This window comes from Ostrea edulis, chromosome 6, assembly GCF_947568905.1.
Source record: "Ostrea edulis chromosome 6, xbOstEdul1.1, whole genome shotgun sequence".
Taxonomy (NCBI): Eukaryota; Metazoa; Mollusca; class Bivalvia; order Ostreida; family Ostreidae; genus Ostrea; species Ostrea edulis.
The window spans coordinates 75,674,687-75,699,374 of record NC_079169.1 but is presented as its reverse complement, the minus strand read 5'-3'; the positions used below and the strand labels follow the sequence as shown (position 1 = coordinate 75,699,374).

The following is a 24,688-nucleotide window of genomic DNA, read 5'->3' as shown; positions in this document are numbered from 1 at the left end:
AAGCAAAATACAATCAATCATCGAGTGTATAGGGCAAATCATTGTAATGTTTAGTATTAGAGAACAGGTTACAGGTAGTCCATGTGTTATCGTTGTTGACCATCGGTAGTTGATTGTTGACAGAAACAGAAGTATTGCTGTGTACTATTTTCGTTGGATTCAATTGATGGATAGGTAGATTTATTACAGTTTTACGTTACGATCATACAATATTTTAAAAGACACAGAGACTGCAATGCACTTTTTCAATAAAGATAGATGTAACTGCCCTAAGTGAAGAACTATTTAATATAAAGCGCCGAGTAATTTACTATATTCAATTTCTGCTGGCAGCGCACTAGACCATCTAGTCAAGTAAATTAAGTTTACTTGTTTTCAAAATTCTCTCAACGCTAATACACGCTACACCTCATACCCAATTGCCTTCAAATATGAAACTTGGTAATTAAAATTGTTGATGAATTGTTTGAAAAATTATCAATTTTGATTTATTATGTGTTACTTTTTATTATTCCGTCTGAGTACTCTCAGTACTTTGATTAACTATCTTATTGGCTGATAGCTTCTATTGCATTATTGGCTGCTAGCTTCAGCCTAGTCAATTGTCCTTATGATATTTTTGTTATATTACTACTTGTGTAGCACGTGCGTGCGTGCGCGTGTGTGAACGTCTTCAGGTGTTAATGTACTAAATGTTAGAGTTTGAACAGGAAGCTCAGTCACCTCGCGCTTGTCGTCATACTCATAGGTTTCAATCATCATATAGCCTCGTGCTTTTACATGATATTTTGTAATACTAACGCTGTTGATGATGCTGTCTCTTTGTCTAAAGTTACTAATATCCTAGTAGTGATTGTAATGTAAACAAGGAAGCGAAGTTCAAATGTAAACAAGGAAGAAGAGGTCAATACACCCGCAATGTGCGTTATTTCATGTTGTGATCCGTCAGTAATGTTAATACGCTTCAAATAATTTGTAAATAAATAATTATTGCATTGTTATAGATTTAATCTGATATTAAATAAAAAAAAAATATTAAGTATTTCTTAATAATATATCTTATAAAAAAATAATGACGTACAATTGTCATAAGTACTAGCATACACTATATATACGTCGCTTTACTACATGTGCACTTAAATATACTTGATATACGTAAGAGAAAATATAAGTCTGGATATCAGTTAATACGGAACAGGAAATTAAAACAAAATACGCTCTTCGTGTTAGATTTAAATCAAACTTTGATTTTGTTCCACATAAATTGCACAACGCATCATACATGTATAGGGCTCACCGCGGGTGTGACCGGTCAACAGGGGGTGTTTACTCCATCTAAGTACCTGATCCCACCTCAGGGCAGTGTTTCACAAAAGCATCGTAAATCAAGTACTATGTAGCTATTTACGACGTACATGTAGTTAGGTACTCCGTACGCCCTACGTTACGACCGTTTCACGAAAGATGTGTAGAACCGACGTAAATACTACGCAACTTTACCAGAAGTTACATATACATGTAAATAATTAGACTTGCTCAAGTCTCTATGTTTAATATATAATCAGTGCTCTCTTTAATACATTTTAATAATGCCAACCATAGATTTATGTTTGGTTACAGTAAATATGATAGAGAGCAGATATTCATACGAAATGATAAAGTATATAAAAACAACATAGAGACTTGAGCAAGTCTAGTAAATAATGGCAGAAGACAGAATAAAGAAAGAAAAAAGAATTTCTCAGCCAAGGAAGTGGAGATATCGATGGGGAGGTGAAAAAACAGCACCATCTTGTTTTCCGCACATCAAGATGTCAACACCGGAAAAAGAAATGTTGGGTCGAAATTTGTTCCCGTAGTTGTCCAAAAAGTCAATAATTGCATTAACTGTCCAATATCACAACTAGAATGCCGCATTAAGGCACCCTAGCATGCGCATTACTGCAAAAATAATATTGCGCTAACAATAACCCTTGTCTGAATAAATGTACGTCGAAATGTTTTGTGTGGGTCTTGTGATGGATTAATGGAATGTACAACTAATATAAATGTGAGTCCATATACGTGTATTTCGACATGAATACTGGATATACTGTAGATATAAAACTTAGAGCAATAAACACGCCGCATCACTATTTTATCTGGACTAAAACTGACAGCTACAGTGATAATTACGTTGTAAATTTCCTGTATGCCTGAAGCAATGCAATACAGTACTTCGATATCCTTTACTTGAGTCAAGTACTACTGTATTGTTTTAACACATGTACACATCACAGTAAGTCATAGTCACATACTTCTTCCACCATCTCAGATACTCGTGACTTGCTCAGACACACAGTCGTGACATACATTGGTCTCCGAGGCAGATTGGTCATCGCTTTTAAGATCGTTATCAAGCATTACAGTAGTGGTATGATCGTACGTGTCATCAAAAATATTGCTTTGTTTACTTTCCCGAATAACATCTACCTGACAGTGGTCGTATAAAGCTTCTGTTTCTTCGTCTGCTCTGCGCCATTTTACTTTAAAAGACCTCAAGTGGTCGTAGTGTCCCTCTCTTGTTCTATTTAAAGCAAATCTCCTGTCGTCGATTGTAAAGTCATCCTTTGCCTCACCATCGACGATACCATACCCATCCTCATCAAAATGCATGGCTAACCGTTTGCCATCACGGAACCTTTTCAAGGTCGTATCCATGGCGACCAGACTGTCTGACGTAGAACTATCTGAGCGTTCTGTTTTGACCTCGATGTTGTCTATGGCAGTGTATGTGATTTCTTCGGATGGAATGTGGATGTTATTCGGATGATACTTGGATCGACCGTATTTCACTTCCTCGGAATCTATTTCATCAATTGGGGGCAATTCTATAGGATGAATTTCAAGGGAATTTCGCATGCTTTGTCTGTTCCTCCTGTGGAAATTTCAACAAGATATATTTTAACAGTATACAATATATCTGTGTCGAAAATACTTAACCGATTTGGATATTTTAATGAATCCTACAATGCATATATGAACTTGTTCATTGATAATTTATTTCATACTTCGTCATTACTCTGGTGCAAATACATTACAATACATATGGTATCAAAGACTAAACTCCGCATTTAGACTAGTTTAAAATTCATTTATTTCTTCCTTTTCCTTATTTGAATTGCCAAGAATGCTATTGTATGACAAACGATAATGAATACTGGAATATGAATGAACTCACATCTGCCTCCTTTTGGCGATAATAAGAAGCAGCGCCATGGCTGCCACGAAAAACGAGACCCCTCCTACAGTTACAGGCACTGCAATAAAACGGAAAATAACATATATAACAACCACTTCCAATTAATTATTTTATGCTTGCTAATTAAACGACAAGTGATTGGATTTTTAAAAAATGAAATTATCGAATACTTATAAAATGTTTTATCAATAACATTATCTATGGATGTCTCATTTTCCCCTACCAAGTACATTTCTCTTTGGAGAATTTGCTGTTTCTCCAGCGTTAGAAGTCTCGTCATCTGCACCGTCGGGTTTACCGGCAGGGGCTGTGTTTCTCACCGGTGTTTCTGTTGATAAACATGCATTACATGATTCAAACATCGAAATATGAAAATTTCCGAAAGACGTTGCATATTTTACAAAGTATCAAATCATTGCTATTACTACATGTGCATGGCAATAATGCCTACCAATAGACTTTTTAGCAGTGAATCATTAAAGAGCAGGACAGCGCTTACTATTCTTACAGTAGTGGATCATTGAAGAGCACGACAGCGCTTACTATTCTTACAGTAGTGGATCATTGAAGAGCAGGGCAGCGCTTACTATTCTTACAGTAGTGGATCATTGAAGAGCAGGACAGCGCTTACTATTCTTACAATCTTACAGGAGTGGATCATTGAAGAGCAGGACAGCACTTAATAATCTTACAGTAGTGAATCATTGAAGAGCAGGACAGCGCTTACTATTCTTACAGCAGTGAATCATTGAAGAGCAGGACAGCGCTTACTATTCTTACAGTAGTGAATCATTGAAGAGCAGGACAGCGCTTACTATTCTTACAGTAGTGAATCATTGAAGAGCACGACAGCGCTTACTATTCTTACAGTAGTGGATCATTGAAGAGCAGGACAGCGCTTACTATTACAGCAGTGAATCATTGAAGAGCAGGACAGCGCTTACTATTCTTACAGTAGTGAATCATTGAAGAGCAGGACAGTGCTTACTATTCTTACAGTAGTGAATCATTGAAGAGCAGGACAGCGCTTACTATTCTTACAGTAGTGAATCATTGAAGAGCAGGACAGCGCTTACTATTCTTACTATCTTACTCACTACTGGTTGTCTGTGGTGTTACGTCGTTTTCTTTTTGTCCGGATTCTCCCGATTTGACCACGTTCACGGTGTCTGGGGTCAGTCCGTTTGACATAGTTGTATTCACCGTAGACAAATCGGTAGAGGCTGAAAATCATATCATTATAAAATTAAAATTTAATGTTATTCAGGTTTCTCTCGTTTTTAAATTTCAAATTTTGCAAACAATGTCGTACTCGGAAATTCGTGATTTATAAAACGAATTCGAATTAGATCTTCGATCCGATGTTTTTTTTATACCGGTGCACACACACACACACACACACCACGCCACATGCGCGCACACACATCATCACCACCACCACACACACGTACGCGCGAGCGCACACACACACACGGCTAACGTATGTGCATTACTACATTCCACTTAAACAATGCATTGCGTGTACAATTTGTGCACTGGAGTATAATTATATGGCAAATTGTCCAACACCTGTACACAAAAAATATAATACAGACACTTACGACATCTATCAATAGAACAGTTCTCTATCAATACTAGAGTTGTGTAACATTTAAATGTCATAATACAGACACGGCATTTATCAATAGAACAGTTCTCTACCACCCCTGGTGTTGTGTAACATTTAAACATCACTACATTCTGTATACAGAAACTTACGACATCTATCAATAGAACAGTTCTCTACCACCCCTGGAGTTGTGTAACACCAAGGTGATGCACGCCCGTCAGGGTTCCTACAGAAGTTTTCTGGTAATTGGTGAAATTCTGAAGATTTTTCCAAATTTTTCCAGTACATACAAGCCGTGCCTGAAGCCGAGGTCCTCATTGTTCCTTGGTACTCAGTTCCGTTATCGGTGTCCTGACATTCTCTCAATTCTTCAACTGCAAATTGTCATGTTGACAAACAATTTACAGATATAAATAGCTTCCTTGTAGATTTGATTTGAAGTATATATATTAGTATTTGTTCATATAGTGCTGCGACGCACATCAATAATTATCATGACTCTAAACCTGACTCAGTCAGAAAGGACACTGCTAGGAACTTAATTCATATAATGCAGATTTAGTGGTGCTAATGACAAACAATTCATTTATGTGTCTAATACATGAGGTGCTATTTTTTTTTTATCGTTTCCCAAAAATACATTTTCATGTTATACTGCAGGCTAAACTGACATACTATAAAATAAATTCCTTAGAGTGATTCCCTTTCGGGTGATTCAAAGTGCTATTGTACGTTGACCTATAGAATAGACCACACTTGGCATTGCATACAAGGTTGAAGTTTGGGGGGGAAATTATGTGATTTTCTACAGTCTGTCATAACCGAAAAAGTGAGTAAAATCGTCCGTATGAAAGTTTCAAGTTTACTCTGCCATACCAAATCAGATGTATCCGACAACTCCACTCTGTAGAATATGAAAGCTGTCTGTTGAAAACTTTTCAAGATACTGTGTCACAGTGAAAGTGTATTAAACTTGGATTGAAGATTTGTTGCGACTTTGATCTTGAGCAATACAAAATCTATGAATGTTTACCTATAATATTCAATTACCTTTGCATAAAATAACCGTTTTTTAAAAGTTCCTCATAAATCATATATATCTATTAAAAAACATAGTCCAATGAACCGTGGAGATCCGGGTTAGAATAGGTCCCCAGTACCCCTTGCTTGTCGTAAGAGGCGACTAAATGGGACGGTCCTTCGGATAAGACCGCAAAAACCGAGGTTCCATGTCACAGCATGTTTGGCACAATAAAGATCCCTCCCTGCTCAAAGGCCGCAAGCGCCGAGCATAGGCCTAAATTTTGCAGCCCTTCATCTGCAATGGTGACTTCTCTGTATGATTTTAAAATTCTCGAGAGAGAGAGAGAGAGAGAGAGAGAGAGAGAGATGTTAAACAAGATACAATCCAATGAATCAGTGAATATCGAGAGTATATATATATATATATATATATATATATATATATATATATATATATACATATATATATATTGGTTTGAGTTTTTACCAGTGTAGTTTAATATGTATCCAGCGCGAGTAAAGTAGAGATCAGATCTGAAATGTAGGCGAAGTCCTTCACCATAACCATATATTGTGCCAGGAAGCGTCGTGCCCGAGAGCTTAAACAAAACAGGAGAAGTCGGAGCGATCCCATTCTGCACCTGTAAAAGTTATGTCTATGTGCACTTATAAAGAATTGATGCATTTTAAAAAAAAAATTTAAATAATCAAACTTGTAGAACAGTAAAACAATTTCGTTAATTCGGGGCTTGCAAATGATTTAACGTTTCACTGTAAATTGACCCTTAGATTAAACATAAAATTAAGGTATATTAAGGTAATGTAAAACTTATACGGTACCAATTTTTGATGCACCAGATGCGCATTTCGACAAATAATGTCTCTTCAGTGATGCTCAACCGAAATGTTTGAAATCCGAAATAACTATGAAGTTTTAGAACTAAATATAGCCAAAAAAAGTGGAGCCAAATTCGTCCAAGGATAAGAGCTATGCATGAGGGAGATAATCCTTAATTTTGAAATGAATTTCTAAATTTTATAACAGCAATTAAATATACATCCGTATTTTCAAGCTAGTAACGAAGTACTTAGCTACTGGGCTGTAGAGACCCTCGGGGACTAACAGTCCACCAGCAGAGGCCTCGACCCAGGGGTCATAATGTAAAACTTATACGGTACCAATTTTGATGCACCAGATGCGCATTTCGACAAATAATGTCTCTTCAGTGATGCTCAACCGAAATGTTTGAAATCCGAAATAACTATGAAGTTTTAGAACTAAATATAGCCCAAAAAGTGGAGCCAAATTCGTCCAAGGATAAGAGCTATGCATGAGGGAGATAATCCTTAATTTTGAAATGAATTTCTAAATTTTATAACAGCAATTAAATATACATCCGTATTTTCAAGCTAGTAACGAAGTACTTAGCTACTGGGCTGTAGAGAACCTCAGGGACTAACAGTCCACCTACATGTAGCAAAAATGTTAAAATGCTGTTCGTTACGCTCCCTGTGTATCAAGGTGTTTCTCACTCGTACAAAACACGTCACACCAAATGACAATGATCAAACTAGTAGCTGATGAAGTGATCCTTTTAAATATATTAAAAGGAGAAGACATATTGTAAATCGAAACAGAAACGTAAAATAGGTATTGCATTTTGTCATTTGATTTCACATGATCTACAAATATGAATGTCAAATGTTGTAGAATTCTACTGTATAGAAAAGTTTAAACCATCTAACCAGTGGTGTAAAATGCTTCTACTGCGACGTGTGAATATATATTATTCGAAATACAGATTAAAATCTATATAGGATGCATGAAGATAAATTCCAGTAACACACTGGTCCAAAGAACAAATAAGCAATGTCTTGAACACCCGCAAGTCGTCATGTACTTTCGATTTCATTATTGAGAGAGAGAGAGAGAGAGAGAGAGAGAGAATATCAGTAGGTTCACGTTCACCACGCCACTTGAATGTTAAAGCTGTATGGTCCGAATTACAATTTTTTTCATCTTGTAAAAACGCTATTAAATCATCGCACGTGTGTAGCTATGAGGCTGTATGACATATCATACATTATTTCACCTGTTTTAACCAAAATTATTTGATTTTAAATCAATGTTTACAAATAACCGCTTCACTCTGCCATTTCAAGTGACAGTCACGTGACTAGTTCAAACTCAGATCAGCGGTGGTCTTATCTGTGTAAAGCTGTGTATTTTGTCACAACAGTACCGTGCCATAAGTTTGATAGAAATAAAAATATCAAATACATGTACCTCTTAGTAATTCGTTGTTTTACGCTCTTTCAGCCTAATACATGATGGTGGGACTCCCCTGACGCGCGTGGGTCTATTTATAGACGTCTAACACTATAATTTATGCGTTATCTGGAACACCTCGGGCCTTTCACCGAAAACACCGTGGGTGAAAGGCCGAGGTTTTCCGAATGATTTATATATGTACCACACTATATTTACTTTCTAAATAATATTCTCACTGTTTTCTTTTACATGCAGATGTTTTCAAGAATGTGATTAAGGGAAAGTTAATAACTTTATAAAGTAATTAATCTGCTTTAAAGTAATTATGTACAAAAATAATACATGAACATCGGGTTCAGCTTTAAGGAAATGTGAAGCATATTCACCGTAAATCACGCGGCTCGCTCTGTCAATCACTTGTTATTGTCCTCTTTTGATATAGCGAATACTCTCTTTAGAGAAGTGGACAGTCATAGCCTATATTCATGTAGACTATGCCTGTCCACTTCTCTAGAGAGAATAGAATAGTGATATTTGACTTACACTCAACATTGGCGGAGAGTACTGTATTATGGTAACGGTGTCGTTCTATGAATGCAAAAACTTACAACATGACGACTTGCCATGTTCTTTTTGTATTTAAGAATAAAACATGATAATGGCATGACCAATGGTACATGGACATATTTATCATTTGTATTATACTGAGCGATAGATAGCATTACATATTTTCACTTCTAACATCATAGACGGAACACTTCATTGCATGTTATGCAAACAGAAATTCGTATTTTTACCTCTAAGAGATCGGTAGCGTGAATGTCAAAGACCAGGAATTTGATAGCGATTCTTGATCTGTTCCGGTTCAGTATGGTAGTAACATGGTTGGCGTTGTTTGGGTATTTACCATAGTACCGTGGTAATGACACCGTGCCCGCCGTATTATTTACGACACTGTCATAATCTGTAAAAAGAGTAGAATTTGGTAAAATACAATTATAATAAAAGCGGATGCATTCTAATTCAAGGCCACAAATTATTAATCAGGGATTATGAATTGGCATACCCAATGCAGTTGTCTGATTATGGCAGTTTTTGGACGAAGATAGATACATGATTTACTTACCCTCCTGAATCCCTGAATACTCAACACGGAACCCTAAGCTTTCTACCGTTGAATCCGATGTCATTCTGAATGCCCCCTTTGAGGATGAAATAACGACAGAAAATATGTCCCATGTTCCACAATACTCGGCTAAAACTTTGTACGTTTTCTCCTGCACGTAAAAAATCTGAAAATGAATTCAAATAGCGTGAGAAATTGCGAGATGCGCGTCCTAAACATCTTGCGACGGTGTATGATATCATAAAGTATCATAAGTCTTTTGGTATAAAAGCGAATAGTCGACTCATACTTCTAACGAATCAGCGCTGCACTGAAAGCTGTATTCGAGTGAAAAATTTGTGAAAGTAATCAGAATATGCTCCGCTCCCTCGACATCAAACCAATAGTCACGGCTAAAGGATGGCGGGTAATCATTAGGGTAGTTCTCCGATGTGATGAATTTTGTCGTCTGAGCTGAAGTCAAAAGATACATGTAAATGCATTACCTATTAAAATGTATATGTTAGAGAGAGAGAGAGAGAGAGAGAGAGAGAGAGAGAGAGGTCATTTTCAACATTGGATCCATAGTTATTGAAATGGTACATGTATCTCATTATCATAAGCTGTGTGAAGTAAAGAATATATATTTTGTGCATTTGACAAGAGTTTTTGAATTCCCTACTTGTGATTTTTGGATACAAAAATTAATTCGGTGTTTCTGAATGTACATTCTTTGTATCCGAAAATTCGCCCTGGGTATTAATTTCTTGTTATAACTAACTTAAGATAAGAATATATTTCTTACCCGAAGAGAATGTGTAAATGAAAAAAATAAAGAATCCTCTGAATATCAATACATCCATTTTGATTTAAACTACTCCAGTCCACATTAAACATGAGAAGTTACGTTTCCTTAATCAATAGGAAAGGAAAAGGACACGGATATCATCATATGCAAGATCCTGTACGTTTTCTCCATTCAGTGGCGGATCTTTGACATTACGTATAATTCATTGAAGGAAGTGCATAGTCCATTACACTTCGTATCATATACTACAAAACAATAGCGCTTTATTATTGTATTACGCAGCGACTATTCAGATATTTTACAATACTTTATATTTCGATTGAAAATTCATAAGGTGAAGAAAATGAGATTGGCATCGCCTAGTCACTCTATAGCTCAGATGCCACACTTTCTTGAAATAAAAATCACTTAATGCATATGGTTTCACATGGGCCTACTTCAAGTTTCTGCTCATATACAGAATAAACTAAAAATGTAAGTGTCTGATGTTATAGTTGACCAAACGTATTCATCCTTAAACTTGATGATCGTTTCGGGAAACCTAATCACAAACACAAAACCATGACGTCATAATGACTGTCGTTAAATGTGAACACAGTTCCCCTTCTTTGGAAGTAAGTACAATTTTGAATTCATAATGCACGCTTTGTATTTCATTGAATGTAAGTTTTGATTCCTATTCATAATTAATTCCCAATCAATCTTACATTTTGTATTATTTCAGTAGCGATGTGCACTATATATGTGTAGCGTGCTATGTTTCAGATCTTACTTGGTTGAATTGCATTGTAAAATACCCCTACCGACATTCAAAATTCTGTTAGTTAAAATGGAAGCCAAAGGCGCTCAATATTTGTTTTTCCAACCCAACCCCGGAGGTTTTAGTATATATTTAGTACGCTTAAAACTCCTTCCATACATTTAGCAGAATTACTTTGTACAGTGTACATCTCGATTTTCTAATCATTCTATGGTTTTGGAGTGTCGGTTCTTCAAGCCCCTATCCCTTCAAAGGCGCCAGTGCAATTATCACTTCATCATACTGGTCCAGTTTTATTTCAAGTACACATGCATGATATGTACACATATGTACTTAGAATATGAAATTTTACAATTATATAACACACTCGAAAAATCCAAGATCCACCAAACTGGTATCTGTGTCATCACAATATGTCGACCTTGTAGTTACACAGTGATAAGAAGGATACTTCAGATACTTGCATGTTTTTGGGGTCCCAGTCTTTGTCTGATCGATTAAACTTTGTGTTTGCATGGCTCAAATGGGTTATGCGGTCAAACCTATTGCGTAGAATTATTATCATGAACATTTCCTACTTGATGGCGGCTTCATGATACTCGAGATATACATGATCTAGCATTTCACTGTAAGTATTATTCACAGATATTTGACGTTTTCCCATATTGTTTTCTGTTATATTTTGATATTTTTATGGTTTGTGAAAACCCAGCTTCATACGATAAAAGTACACGTACGTATATATATCTCTCAAGACGATCGTGTCAGGTCTTTAGAGGCCTATGTTTACCTCGATTTCATTTCATTTACTTCTATCATATCTGGCCTTCTCCCAATGTATATTGTCATTTTGCAGGTGAAGCAGAAATGGTGAAATCAGGACAGGTATTCACTACAGCCATAGTCACAGAGTCGGATTTTATGAAAAGGGCTGAGACACTTATCGAGGGTAAGGGGAAGGGGGGCTATTTACCATTAGAAAAAGGTAGCCGTTCTTTATTGATTATTTGATTTATTACTTAGGTATGCGTTATGTTGTAATGTTTATATTGCGTGTATGCAGAAATTATTTCAGTCTGATTAAAACCAACTCCCTCCTCCTTACACTTTAATCAGACTGAAATTATTTCATTTTGTGATTTTGTATTTATCTAATGAGCATGGCGAATATGCATCATACAATTTTCATACTTGTACCTTGTAGTGTGTGTAGACTTGTTTTGCACGTGTGTGTTGTTTTGATTTCACGTATATGCTCTCATTTGTCCTGAGGAAGGAGTAGATCGTTAAAAGTTTTGACAGTTTTCAGTTGTATGCGTTGTTAGTCATTTTCAATGCTCTATATATTTCATGTACCAAATCCGATGTTTTATTCGTCCCTAGGCGACACGGTTTAGTTTTCATCATTTTGATACTACGTGTACATTTATTATACAGGTATCCAACGAGAGATATTCGATTCAGTTATAAACAACCCACTAAAACTTGTTTCAAGGTTAGTTCACACAAGAAAGTAAATCCAGATTAACTCATGTAGACGTGGGCTAATTCACTTCGCGTTCACACGGAGCTTACTTAACCCACTAAGAAAGTGGATTCAGTGAACCCGATTGGACGTGAAATGGGTTTATTTAACCTGGATTAAGTGCAGTGTGAATACGAAGTAGATCAAGTTGCACTTGTTGTAAATCATTATCAAAGCTGAATTTTTATCCAAATTATCCAGAAGTGACCAGGATCTTAATTAAAGAGGAATACTACATCGTCCCAATGGCCAACTTCTTTTGAAACTTGAATGAAAATATCAATATCAGCAATACATGTATATTCCTTTTCTAAATCTGATTGCCTAGATGGGTAGCTCAGTCTGTTAACGTGTCGACTGTTGATTTGTAGGTCGCACGTCCGAATCTAACAGGGGTTTTCATTTTTTTTCTACTTTACTTTCTTCTAGAACTACATTTTTAAACCAATTAAAGTAAATTTGAAGCTTTTTAAAATATTTTTGTTCATTGTACATATCCTCCGATTTTTCCATCCCTATCATATTTCATTGGTGTGTTGTTCCTCCAAATTTTGCTTGGGTAAAAACACATTCAAATAGTTTCAGATTTTTTTAATTGCTGTTTCTTTCTGCTAACTCTAGGAAGTGAGATGAGTTAACGTACGTCAAGCTGTTGTGGGTCAAATATATCCATTTAAAAAGTTTAGTGTTTAAGTCAATCCGGATTATATCAATCTGAGCTAACTTAAGACCGCCGAACATTAAGTGGCAAGAAATGAAATATACAGCATTCGTGATTTTCATCCGTTACAGTCAAAACATTTGATGTCACAATGCATTTAACTCAGTGCTGAAAAATGTCCCCATCCGTGCGGCGATAGATCTATTCAATCTGCACTGAATTAGCGTTTGTCCATTGCATTGTGACGTCAAATGTAATGGATGATTGGTTTGGTTTTATACTGTTTAACGTCCCTCTCGAAAAATAAATTCACTCATACTGCCGGTGAAGGGCTGCAAAATTTAGGCCTATGCTCATCCCTTATGGCCTTTGAGCAGGGAGGGATCTTTATCGTGTTTCACCTACTGTGATACGGGGCCTTACTGAGGTCCTATTATAACCCGGATCCCAAGGATGAAAATCACGAATGCTGTATATTTCGTTTCTTGCCACTTAATGTTCGGCGGTCTTACCACTGTATGGATCGGCAGGTAAACAACCTTTGTTTTGCAATACTACATTTGTACATGCACAACATATTTCTGTCTACATATACAGTATATTACTATCAATTTTGCAGATTTGGAAGAGGAGAAACATCTGCGGTTAATAATTGTGGTGGTGGTCCTGGGGCTGATTTTTGCCATGGTTGGAGCAGGACTGACAATGTTCTGGCTATGCAGGAAGACAAACCAGAATGCTTACCGCCGAAACCGATTTTACAACCTATGGACACTTCGATCCACAACTTACAGTGGTGATGGCGACAAGCAAAACTTAGTCTGATATAATGTGAATATTTTAAGATGATGTAACTTTACCCGAATATATGATTATTTTGTGGGAGTTTATACGAAAAGAATATTGAAATGACAGAAAATGCTTGTCAGAGTGTAGTAAAGCAGTATATCATAAATGAAGTTTCTGTTTGCTGAGTTATTCAGCTCAAAATAGAAGTAATTGTTACAGTATACGGGTGTAAAGTTTTAAAAACTGGGGTTTTTTTTGTTGTAAGGGTGTATAATTTCACATCCTCTGGTATTGTATCCCATGTTTGAAAGATTTCCTCTAAGAATAAATGTTCCTTCCCTGATTCAGCAACATCATATTGATCATTTCAAAGAAGAAAACATTAAAGCCACATCTTCGCAAGCCAAGTGTCCGATTCGCTTACTCTCACCTCCCCCTTGGCGTATTTAGTCGCATTTCTAAGCTTTCAAAATATCGCGCTTCGATTTTTACAAGGCATTCAATCAAATCGCGCCATACTTACAGTTTGGTTTGAGTAATGGCGGCCCCCATGTCTAGCCTCTGTTGTCGCCTTTGCCATATTCTGTCTTAAAGAAAACAAAGACGGTCGCTTTTCGGCGAAAGTTTTGGGGTTTACGATCAACTTCAAGAGATAATCGATCCGGTACCTCACCCAAATGACGAGAAAGGACGGTATGTGCTGGAATAAACTGAACAAACTCAGCAAAATTGAGTACGATATCAAAACAGAAATAGAAACGGTGAAATCTGAAAAACATGCTTTGATACGTGATTTACGCCTTTAAAGGGCATGGACACGATCTGAGCTGAACATTTTCAAATTTTATTTTTCCATTTTTAATGTATAGAATGCTTGAATAAGGTATTTCTAATGGTCAGCAAAAATCTCAACAACAACAAAAAAGGAAAAATGAATATCATATGTCGACTTACATGGGAGATAAAGAGCTCACAATTCTTTGTCATGTAAACAAGGCTCGTGCCATGTGTTTGTTTACAAAGGTTGAATACACTATCAAAAGTTTTGTTTAAAGCAGATTTTTTAAAATCATAAATTGATGCTGAACACAATTAAACAGTTTGTAGTATTTGTCACATCTCATTTTGTATTAAACACGAATATCTTTTACTTAGCAATTTATTTGTCAACAAAAACATGGCATGAGCCCTGTTTACTTACATAACAAGGAATTGTGAGTGCTGTATCTCACTTGTAACTCAGCAACTGGTATTCAAATTTTCGCTGACCATTAGAAATACCTTAATTAAGCATTGTAAAGAATAAAAATGGAAAAATAAAATTTGAAAATTTTAAGATCAAATCGTGTCCATGCCCCTTTAACACAAAGGTGACATAAGCGTACAGCAAGTATGAATACATAAATTTAAAAAAATATCATTTTATTGTTTTTATCTGTCAACTCAATTTTGTAAACATGTAAATCATAATGCGTTATCTGACTGGTTAGATATTTTGTTTTCGTCAGGAACGATAACTCGCTCGATCCGTTAGATGGCAGTTCAGTCGCAACGATATCCGGCAGGGGGGGGGGGGTGAGAGTAAGCGAATCGAACACTTGACTTGCGAAGATATAGAAGACTTATTCGAAGATCAAACCAATTGCTTAAGTTTGTTGGTACTATCCAAAGCTGAAAAACTGTTCCAGGAGACTCTACATACCTCACCATATCAATGGTTACGTACAGACATGACAGTTGTATACATAATATCACAAACATAAAGGAGAAAAAGAATGACAAGGGGGAATTCCAGTCGCACCTTAATTCTCGGCATTTCCTGCGAGCGGAAATTTTCGAGCCCAAGAAGTTGCAATTGAGGAACATTCTGGCATTCTGGAAGTGACCTGTCAATTAAAATATTTCACATCAATTATACACTACTAACTTCCTCACACTTTAATAAAGTTCTTCATGTGACGTTATATGATTTATTTTTTCCTCAGCAGCATCAACTGTTGACAAGATCTGCCATTTAATGAAAGCACTAAATACCCGATATACTTAAAATCTCAAATACCTTAAAATTGATCAAAACATTATTCTTGTGATATTGCACCTAAAGAAGGAAATTGAACATTATTTTTGGCTTTCTTAATTTTTTGTTTTTGTTTATTTTATTTCATTTAGATTATTTTTATCCATTTTCCCTTTTTTTAAAGATTTAAGTATTTCGGGTCTTTAGTGAGTTTCACAAAATGGCAGTTGGAGTCAGGAGTTGATGTTTTGTAAAATAAGCGACCAAGATACGGTGAACATAGAGAATTGTATTAGGGTATGAGGAAGTCAGTAGCGTATAATTGATGTGAAATTTTAATTGACAGGTCCGAAATCTTCCACACTAGTCTGAATTTCGCTGCTGTCATAGGCGAGAAACGACTCCGTGACCTGGACCGGTAAATGTCCCAGTAAAAATAAACAAGTGAAATCGAGAGAACAATGACTTATATCTTTGTTATTGTAAGAACCTGTGGCCTGAAAGTTGGCATGCAAGTAGCTAAAACATTAATCTATGCAAGTAAAACGACAAATTACGCAGAACATACCTAGTTTAAGAATTTTTTGAGTATTTGAAGCGAGTGGTAAGTTTTTTTGGTTTTTTTTTATCTGTGTCAGAGTTAGACCCCTTTCTATATTTATGGTATCACAGAGTGCGGGCCCAAAACGGGCTTAGCCCCTGTGACCTATCCCAACATTTCGAGATCGCTTTCGTCTTGGATACAGTGTATTTTGCCATTTCATGATCACGCTTTCTTTAAGTCGGTGATCTCGATGTAGGTGTGGTAATCTATGCAAGTAAAACGACAGATTACGCAGAGCCTACCTAGTTTAAGAATTGTTAGACATTTGAAGCAAGTGGTTAGTTTTAGCTCACCTGAGCCAAAGGCTCAAGTGAACTTTTCTGATCAAAATTTGTCCGTTGTCTGGCCTCTTGTCTATCTGTGTCAGAGTTAGACCCCTTTCTATATTTATGGTATCACAGAGGTCGGGCTCAAAACGGGCTTAGCCCCTGTGGGATAGGTGATCGACAGCTAGATCCGATTACATTTTGCCATGTGCCGGTTTTATGTATATTTTGAATTCAAATACTGTCTTTGTACTTTATATTTTGTGTTAGATGTTATTTTATGTCTGTAACTTATTTTATTTCTATTGGACCCATATTTTCAAACACCTTCTTTAGTCACAGTATATAATTTCTAATGTTTTTTTAATCACACATTTGCAGTAATTCTATAGCATGTTCATCAAAATAAATCTTTTTGTTCTGCTCATATGCATTATCTCTTTTTTCTTAAAACTGATTTGAACATATTTTATTGTAACTGAATTTACAAAGGGATATGGCGATTGTAAGTTCTTACCTTAAAACTTAGAACGCTCTCGCCCATACACTGTACACTGTACATGTATATATAACAATATATTTTGGTATGTATGGTATAATAGTCATTGTAAATATAGATATATTCTAGCTCATGTTGACCGCTTAAAGAAGAACAAAGTAATAACATATACAATATCATCATTATACTAATTGATGAAAACGATCACACTGTTTGATAAAAGCTTGTATGACAGTAAACAGATATTCGTTTTCAGTATTACTAAGAGAATTGTTGCCCCAATGTTGACAAGAAATAAAAGAAAAAAGGAATACTTTGCCCGAAAATAGACATCGATATAAAACATTAACAAAGTATAAAACTTGCATCAAAAATACAATAGAGCATGCGCTGTGTAGTATATAACACAGTGTCACGTGTATATGTAATGGGAACTACATTACTGGTATATAATTGTCATTCAAATTTCATTGCCAAAGGCTCACTAAATTTTACGTAAATTTTCAGTAATCTTGGATCTGCCTCTGAATTTGACACATCAATTATGTTTGATTTATTTATATGTTGCATTTCTTATGTTTTCATCATTGAATAAATGTTACAAATTTGTTGCTTTTCTATGGTCGTGGTTTGGAAGTTGTAGTGTGGTTCCGTGGAAATTATAGTACAGCTAAGCTCCTAGAAGTTATTGTATGTTGGATTTCTTTCTGATTTAAAGTACAGCTAAGATTAAAGAAAAAAATACCGCACCTTGACATCCTCTTAAAGATGTACCTGCACATCATACATGTACCAACAATTCATCTTATTTGTAGCAATCATTCATATTTTACAATGGAAGGGAAACTTATGTATCATGCGCTTCGAAAAGAAAAAAAAATTCATTCCTTAAATCAGAATATAATATGTGACAGAAAAACTTAAAATTGTGAATTTACTGGATGATATTAATCAATATGTGAATTTTTGATATCTTTTCACCTTGGTAACGCTACATCTTCCATCTTTTCACCCTGCGTTATTTTCATTTGCAAGCATTTCGTCAAAATGAAGACTATTATGAACCCCAATTTAGTAAGAAATTGAATGTTTTTTTATATTCTTGTGACACATTATCATGGTTCTTTCTCAAATTATTTCAAACCGTGAATTCAGCTCATGAAGCAAACATCCGCGCGAATTTTAGTTTTAGTTTAAACAATATTTATTCGTAAATAATTCGATAATGTTTACAAACAATGTCTTATACATGAAATAGATTGAGAAACAAGTCAAAAGGCTTATATTAATCTCGCTCGATATTAAACACGAGTGTTTGAGAAAAGTAACTACTTTCATTCAAAGTATGAGGCATATTCTGTTTCTTAATACGGCTGTGTCTTCCGTGCGATATGTTTTAGACAAAGAAAATTGTTGTTTTTGACAAAAATAAATAGACCGATCGTTTCAACAATCTGGAACCCGTGTGTTACTGAATCTTTTCACCATGGTCATGGTGGGTTGGGTGGGTGCGTGCGTGCTTGCAGTCACAAAACAAAATAAAAAGCAGAACAAATTCTCTTCTGGCATAAGGATTATAATCAGAGTAGCAATGTTAGAATTATTTTAAATCATCGTGACCTTAATTAATTCGACAGAGATCTGTTACAGGAACTTTTGTGAGATTTCTTGCAGCCTCGCTGTTTGTAGATTTACTCCCGATAGGCGGTGCTACTAAACACATTACTGTAACAATATCAATAGAAATAAGACAAAAATATATCAATGATTTATTTTCATGTTATGTACTTTAATATTAGTATACAAAAATGTCCATATCTTCAAAAGTAGCCTGAAGTTAGAAATGAAATTAAAAAAAATAAATTCTCTACACACGCCGTTCGAATTCCCTTCATTGTCGGCTTTAACAAGCAAGGGTTATTTCACGTGTCACCATATAAATGCAAATAAAACAGGAATAATCAAATATCTCAAATAAAATTTGCCAATGTTACATGTATACATATTGGTGTATTTTACATACATATATATGCATGATATTTTAAAACTACAATCTGATGAGTATATATGTATACTGTACTGAACTTGACTTGACTTAATATATATACATATTTTCAATAATTAAGGTAGTACTCTACATCGTCATAATGGCTGACTTCCTTTAAAAACATGGATGAAAAAATCGATATCAGCAATATTTGGCTTTTCCTTTTCGAATTAAATACCTAGCTGAGTAGCTCAGTAGGTTAGAATACCGACTGCTAAACTGTAGGTCGGAGGTTCGAGTGCATCAGGGGTTTTAATTTGTTTTCAGATTACCTTCCACTAAAACTATATTTTTTGACAAAATAAAATGAATTTGAAAATTTTCAACTTCAAAATATTGTTGTACATATCCTCCACTTTTCATCTACGTCAAATTTCTCTGGTGTAGCACACCTCCTTAAAAGAATTGGACAAAAAAGTTCTTCCAACTTACTAGTTTTTCTTCTTGAAAGAACTATGGCGGTCATGCAAATAAATTGTGAATGTAATTACCCTTACCGAAATACAAAGGTTCTTGCAAACAGTTGTGGTAAATTTGCCACAAGTTTGCAGCAAAAGATTCCTTTGGCAAATGTTTGCTGCAAGTTTGCTGCAAATTCAAAATTGCCATGCAAATGAGCTTTGTGGCAAACCGTTCTGGCAAGTTTGCGGCAAACGATTCTGGCATACATTTCTAACATGCATATTGATATAAATCTGGTTCTGGCACATTTGCAGCAAACAGTTCTGGTGCATTTGCTGCAAACAGTCCTGGCAAATGTTCGCAGCAAACAGTACTAGTTCTAGCAAGTTTGTGGCAAACAATTCTGGCAAATAAATTTGGAACGAAGTATTTGGTTGAACCGTGACAAAACTATTTCGGAGTGGCGATGATCTAATTGTTTGTTTCACTGTCATTGATAATGACACGTCATGTCCAAGCACATATTGTTTAGAAGATTTGTCTAATTAATGTAAAATCGAAATCATACTTCATTGAAATGTCAAATCCAAGAGCGGTCAGTTTCATTTCAAATATTGGAAAACCTCTGAACTGAGGTCATTGCTTTTCTTCATTCCATTCCTATAGGCCTTTCCGAAAACGTGAGTTATCTCTCTTTGTATTCTTACATTTAGTGTGAATATGACAACTTCCGGGTAGTAACACAGTCAGACTGCGCATATATTATATGTATAGTTATATAAGTATGGGCGCTGTTCAAAATCGAGAACAGTTGAAATAATTTGTACGAGAGAGTAAGAAAATGTTAATGGAAAAAAAAAGAATTTCTTGATCGAGTCGGGTGTGATTTTCGGGGGTAGGGGGGATTTTAAAAATTAAATTGGAAATCACCCAGACATTCATTTGTTTACATATGTCTCCAATAACGACTGACATAATTATTTTGTAGACAATTTTAATTTTTATTATAGATATTTAAAACGTCGAGTGCCTGTGGTGCAAAGATCTTGCATAACACCCCCCCCCCTTTTCAAAATAAAAAAAAATCAATTAAATTAGGAAATCAACGCTCTCATTGTTTTATCAGGGCTAAAATTATTCCACCACCACCAATCGACTCTTTCAAAAATAAACCAGACTGCAATCATTGGGTAACTTTCTCCAAAGTACCTGGACGTGCAAATCATTTTGTACACTGCAGCATGAAGCTAGGATTGTTAATATCAACTGATATGTTTAAAATGCAGTAAAATAGGTAACTAAATAATATTTTTCATTAATTTTGTTCAATATTGCTAGACTGATATGGATTATTTTCCATAGACCTGTGTGATCCCGAAGGGGGGGTGTATTCTCAAATGTACTCTCTGGGGGGGGGGGGTAGGTAAATTTACCACCCCCACCCCCAATAGAATGCTTTTGACGTCTCTGTATCTTCCCTCTTTTATTCGTTTTAGCCCCCTTGAAATCTACTTGATTATGTATAGGCACATATCGTGTCATAACAGAAATTGCAATGACAGATTTAAACACCCCCTTTCGCCACAAATTTACAAAATAATTTGAGTAAAAGTCCAAATATTTTACTCAAAATGGCTGTATTTACAGGTAGGCCTACATACTCTTGTCGACTATAAATTCAGGGCGTTCAATTATACGTTATTTAATTTTCAAAGCATTGCATGTGTAAATGTCAGTTTAAAGATGGGTTGTGACGACGAATTTCTTTACGGTTATACTTGTATTTGAAACTGTATAAAATTTGTGGCCAGACAGCTGGAAATCTGTCAGTGGCCTCTGTTTCATATACAAGTACAGCCTGGGTTAAATTTTACTCACCAATCGAAGGAGATGGACATTTTCAGAATCTAGAGATGTCAGTCCGACATACCTAGACGTACATCGTGGCAGAACTTTCATCGCTGAATGTACTACATTGATATTGAACTTCTGATATTTAATTATAAATCTAACTGTATGAAAACACGGGCTAAAGATCCTGAGAATATGTAAGGAATATATGATATATACATATGTACCAGGCGCGTACATGTAGCTGCCTATACGCAAGTACGCAACTGCGTACGTGTCATTTGAGAGAGAGAGAGAGAGAGAGAGAGAGAGAGAGAGATTTGCCGTTAAAATATTTGTGCCTAAAAAATAACTGCATTATATTGTTTATGATTTGATCAACATCATTGTGTCCATTCAATCTTTAAAGTCCTTCTAGAATTTCAAATCATTAACACCATGTCGAATATCACTTTTAAAAATCTACGTCATATATGTACATGTAGTAGACGGATTATGATTTTCTTTGTAATCAGTAACATTATATACCGGTCGAAAACAACGAAAAAAATTCGTAAAACGAATGTAAAGTCAGTCCAAGTACATACGGTGAGTTGGCATAATAAAACAGTTTAGAAAATAATTTTGTGAATTCTTTTGGGTTTGGAAATTGACAAGAAAAAATTCAGGAGCTTCCGGTGGCTTCGCCCACTGGGGCCTCATGGCGGCCCCAGACCCCTTGCAATACTTCGCGTACACTTCATTTTCTTTCTGGCTACGCGCCTGTATACATGTACTAATTTCAGTTATAAAACACGTGAAATCCTGGAAAATGGGGGAGGGGTGTAGTTAGAATAATCTAACTGTGTCTCGGTCTCGGGACAGGCCTGTCGTAGGAAATTACATCAGTACATCCTATCAGGGAGGGGGGTGTCCTCCTCAACTTATACAACATTAATTTTCTATTATTTTTACATGCAAAGTTGGTTATTTTCACGTGTATGAAGTAAACCTATGCATTGAGATTTTTTATTAACGTTAACATATTTCTTGGCGTGATTACTGTAAAATTATACAGCAATATATTCGTAGCCTTCTGTACTGTTGATAATGACGCTTCTCGAATATACTACCCGGAAGTCTTAACCTACTGTTACGCAAGCGCACTATGTTCCGGATCAAGGAAAGATAACTCATGTTTTCGGATTGGCCTATACTGTAAGATATTCTTATAAACCATGTTACTTTTTTCATTACACTGTATTTGTAGAAGTCATTCTTTTAATTTCATGTCAAAGTATCCGTTCATTTAAATTCGAGTCAAAGCATTTGAAAAGAAGAATTGAAAAGGTTCGAGTTTTTTTGTTTGTTTGTTGTTTTTTTTGTTTTTTTTGTTTTTTTATTTTGGTTTTTTTTTTTCTTTTGGTTGGGGTCAAAATATCAAACTTCAATTTTACATAAATTACTTTTACATGTGTTAAAGATTTAGGACATTTAATGGCAAATTCTTGATTTCCATTTGGAAATGCGAATGGCCAAATAACAAAACTATTTCATAGCATTCAAAATGTAGATATACAAATACAGTGTAATGAGTTCTGTAAATATAATACAAAAGTCAACCATATTGAAACTTTAAATTGCTGGTGAAGATCCGCAGCAAAAATAGTAATATTGTCCAATCGTTTTGCACCTTTTGAACTTTGTCATTCTGTGCTGAACAACCATAATATGGTTGACTCGTTTGAACTCGCCGAAAAGGACGATCAACATTCACTCAAATATTGTGAGGGGACCATAAGTAGCTAATTGTAAACGGTAATTCTAAGTTGGACTGCAACGGATGACGGATGCATAAAATCCAACGTAATGAAGGCAAATTGCATGGAGAAAGTGGTATAGGATTAACGAAACAAGATACCACGATTTACCTTAAGTTTAAACAGTTTAGGGGGCGCCGTCTTCTTGGATCTTATGTACCTTATTGATCAAATTTAAAAACGCAAGGTAGAGTTTGCAACGAATGTTGATAACAGAAAATATGTGTAGGCAGTCCTAATGTTTACTTCACAATACAAGATCGTCATGTGCCAGAAATAGCACACAGTAAAATGTATGGGAAGTACATGTATACGGAATTCCGGGATGAACTTTGGTAGTAGATCTAATGTACAGTAGATTGATTATATGTGATTATATCAGAATACAGAGTATAATTTCATACCATTTGGTTCACTGTTTGTTCATCGACAAACTTGTGTACCCTATATACCTTTACTCTTTTATAGTAAATTCGAACCCAAGCGATAGGATATTGCCTGTGTTCTTCAACTATTTCTATTTACCATCGTTCAAATAACAAACCAAAGAAAGCACTTTATTATCTAAATGAACACTTAGACAAACGGCATGAAAAGTAGTTTTTTATTGACATTGCATGAAAGTTATGCAATCTTGTTCTGAAAGCAATCGAGACTTGAAGAGATAGTTTATGTTGAACAAAAAATTAGGTGAATAGCAAAAATGTGTTACCGTACTTCGTTGTTACGTACATGGCTTAAACGAATTTTAAAATTTTAAAATTCTCTTATGCTTATCTATCGCATAGATACAATCACAACTGCTTACAGTGGTTCAGATGTCTGGGGTACTCTTAATCAATATATGCAGAATTAACGATAGGACGGTTTTAAAGAGATATTATCTGCCAAATTGATAAATTCCACAGATGTCTAAATAAAATTATCTAACATTTGAAAACGAGCATCAGAATACAGTATGCCATACCCATAAAGCTATTTCACTGAACATGAAACGAAATTAAAGGTATCCATCTATAGAATTGTATATGCAGTAGTTTTTGTCAGGGATGTAAAATTATATGATCATTGAAATTACATATCCTTTCAGTTTGTAAAGAAATATAGGAATGTTAACGTTTTTGTCTTGTTTCTTTTTTAAAAATTCATAAAATTTGAAACTTTGATGAATTAGTATAGAGGTGATTTTATTTTAAATCAATCTTTTAAGTAAATTGGCAGTTTGTACTATGATCTAACAAAATGTAACGCTTAATAATTTATTTTCAATAGTAAAGCATCTCAACTTATCCGGGTTAGAATAGGTCGCCAGTACCCCTTCCTTGTCGTAATCTTGAGCCGACTAAATGGGGTGGTCCTTCGGATGAGACCACAAAAACCGAGGCCCCGTGTCGCAGCAGGTGTGGCACG

The 24,688-nt window shown here is 35.4% G+C and overlaps 2 protein-coding genes across 2 annotated transcripts; one reads left to right on the top strand and one right to left on the bottom strand.

The window, feature by feature from the left end:
• Nucleotides 1-2,049: 2,049 nt before the first annotated feature.
• On the bottom strand, nucleotides 2,050-10,201 carry LOC125683063 (uncharacterized). The gene is made up of 10 exons (XM_056140803.1): nucleotides 10,056-10,201; nucleotides 9,561-9,724; nucleotides 9,272-9,437; nucleotides 8,943-9,109; nucleotides 6,361-6,514; nucleotides 5,000-5,224; nucleotides 4,339-4,464; nucleotides 3,465-3,569; nucleotides 3,221-3,299; nucleotides 2,050-2,917 (listed from the first exon to the last, which is right to left on the bottom strand). Exons 1-10 carry the CDS (start codon nucleotides 10,111-10,113, stop codon nucleotides 2,311-2,313), a joined length of 1,851 nt encoding a protein of 616 aa, XP_055996778.1. The 5' UTR covers nucleotides 10,114-10,201; the 3' UTR covers nucleotides 2,050-2,310.
• A 449-nt stretch (nucleotides 10,202-10,650) lies between these two features.
• On the top strand, nucleotides 10,651-14,137 carry LOC125683062 (uncharacterized). The gene is made up of 3 exons (XM_048923777.2): nucleotides 10,651-10,672; nucleotides 11,675-11,767; nucleotides 13,624-14,137. Exons 2-3 carry the CDS (start codon nucleotides 11,686-11,688, stop codon nucleotides 13,827-13,829), a joined length of 288 nt encoding a protein of 95 aa, XP_048779734.1. The 5' UTR covers nucleotides 10,651-10,672; nucleotides 11,675-11,685; the 3' UTR covers nucleotides 13,830-14,137.
• The last annotated feature ends 10,551 nt before the right edge of the window (nucleotides 14,138-24,688 follow it).

Coding starts and splice junctions, on each gene's coding strand:
- LOC125683063 (XM_056140803.1), bottom strand. CDS start 10,113: ATGGATGTATTGATATTCAGAGGATTCTTTATTTTTTTCATTTACACA. Junction 9,725..10,055: donor CATTTACACATTCTCTTCGG/GTAAGAAATATA, acceptor TTTTGACTTCAG/CTCAGACGACAAAATTCATC. Junction 9,438..9,560: donor GCAGCGCTGATTCGTTAGAA/GTATGAGTCGAC, acceptor ATTCATTTTCAG/ATTTTTTACGTGCAGGAGAA.
- LOC125683062 (XM_048923777.2), top strand. CDS start 11,686: ATGGTGAAATCAGGACAGGTATTCACTACAGCCATAGTCACAGAGTCG. Junction 11,768..13,623: donor GGCTGAGACACTTATCGAGG/GTAAGGGGAAGG, acceptor TCAATTTTGCAG/ATTTGGAAGAGGAGAAACAT.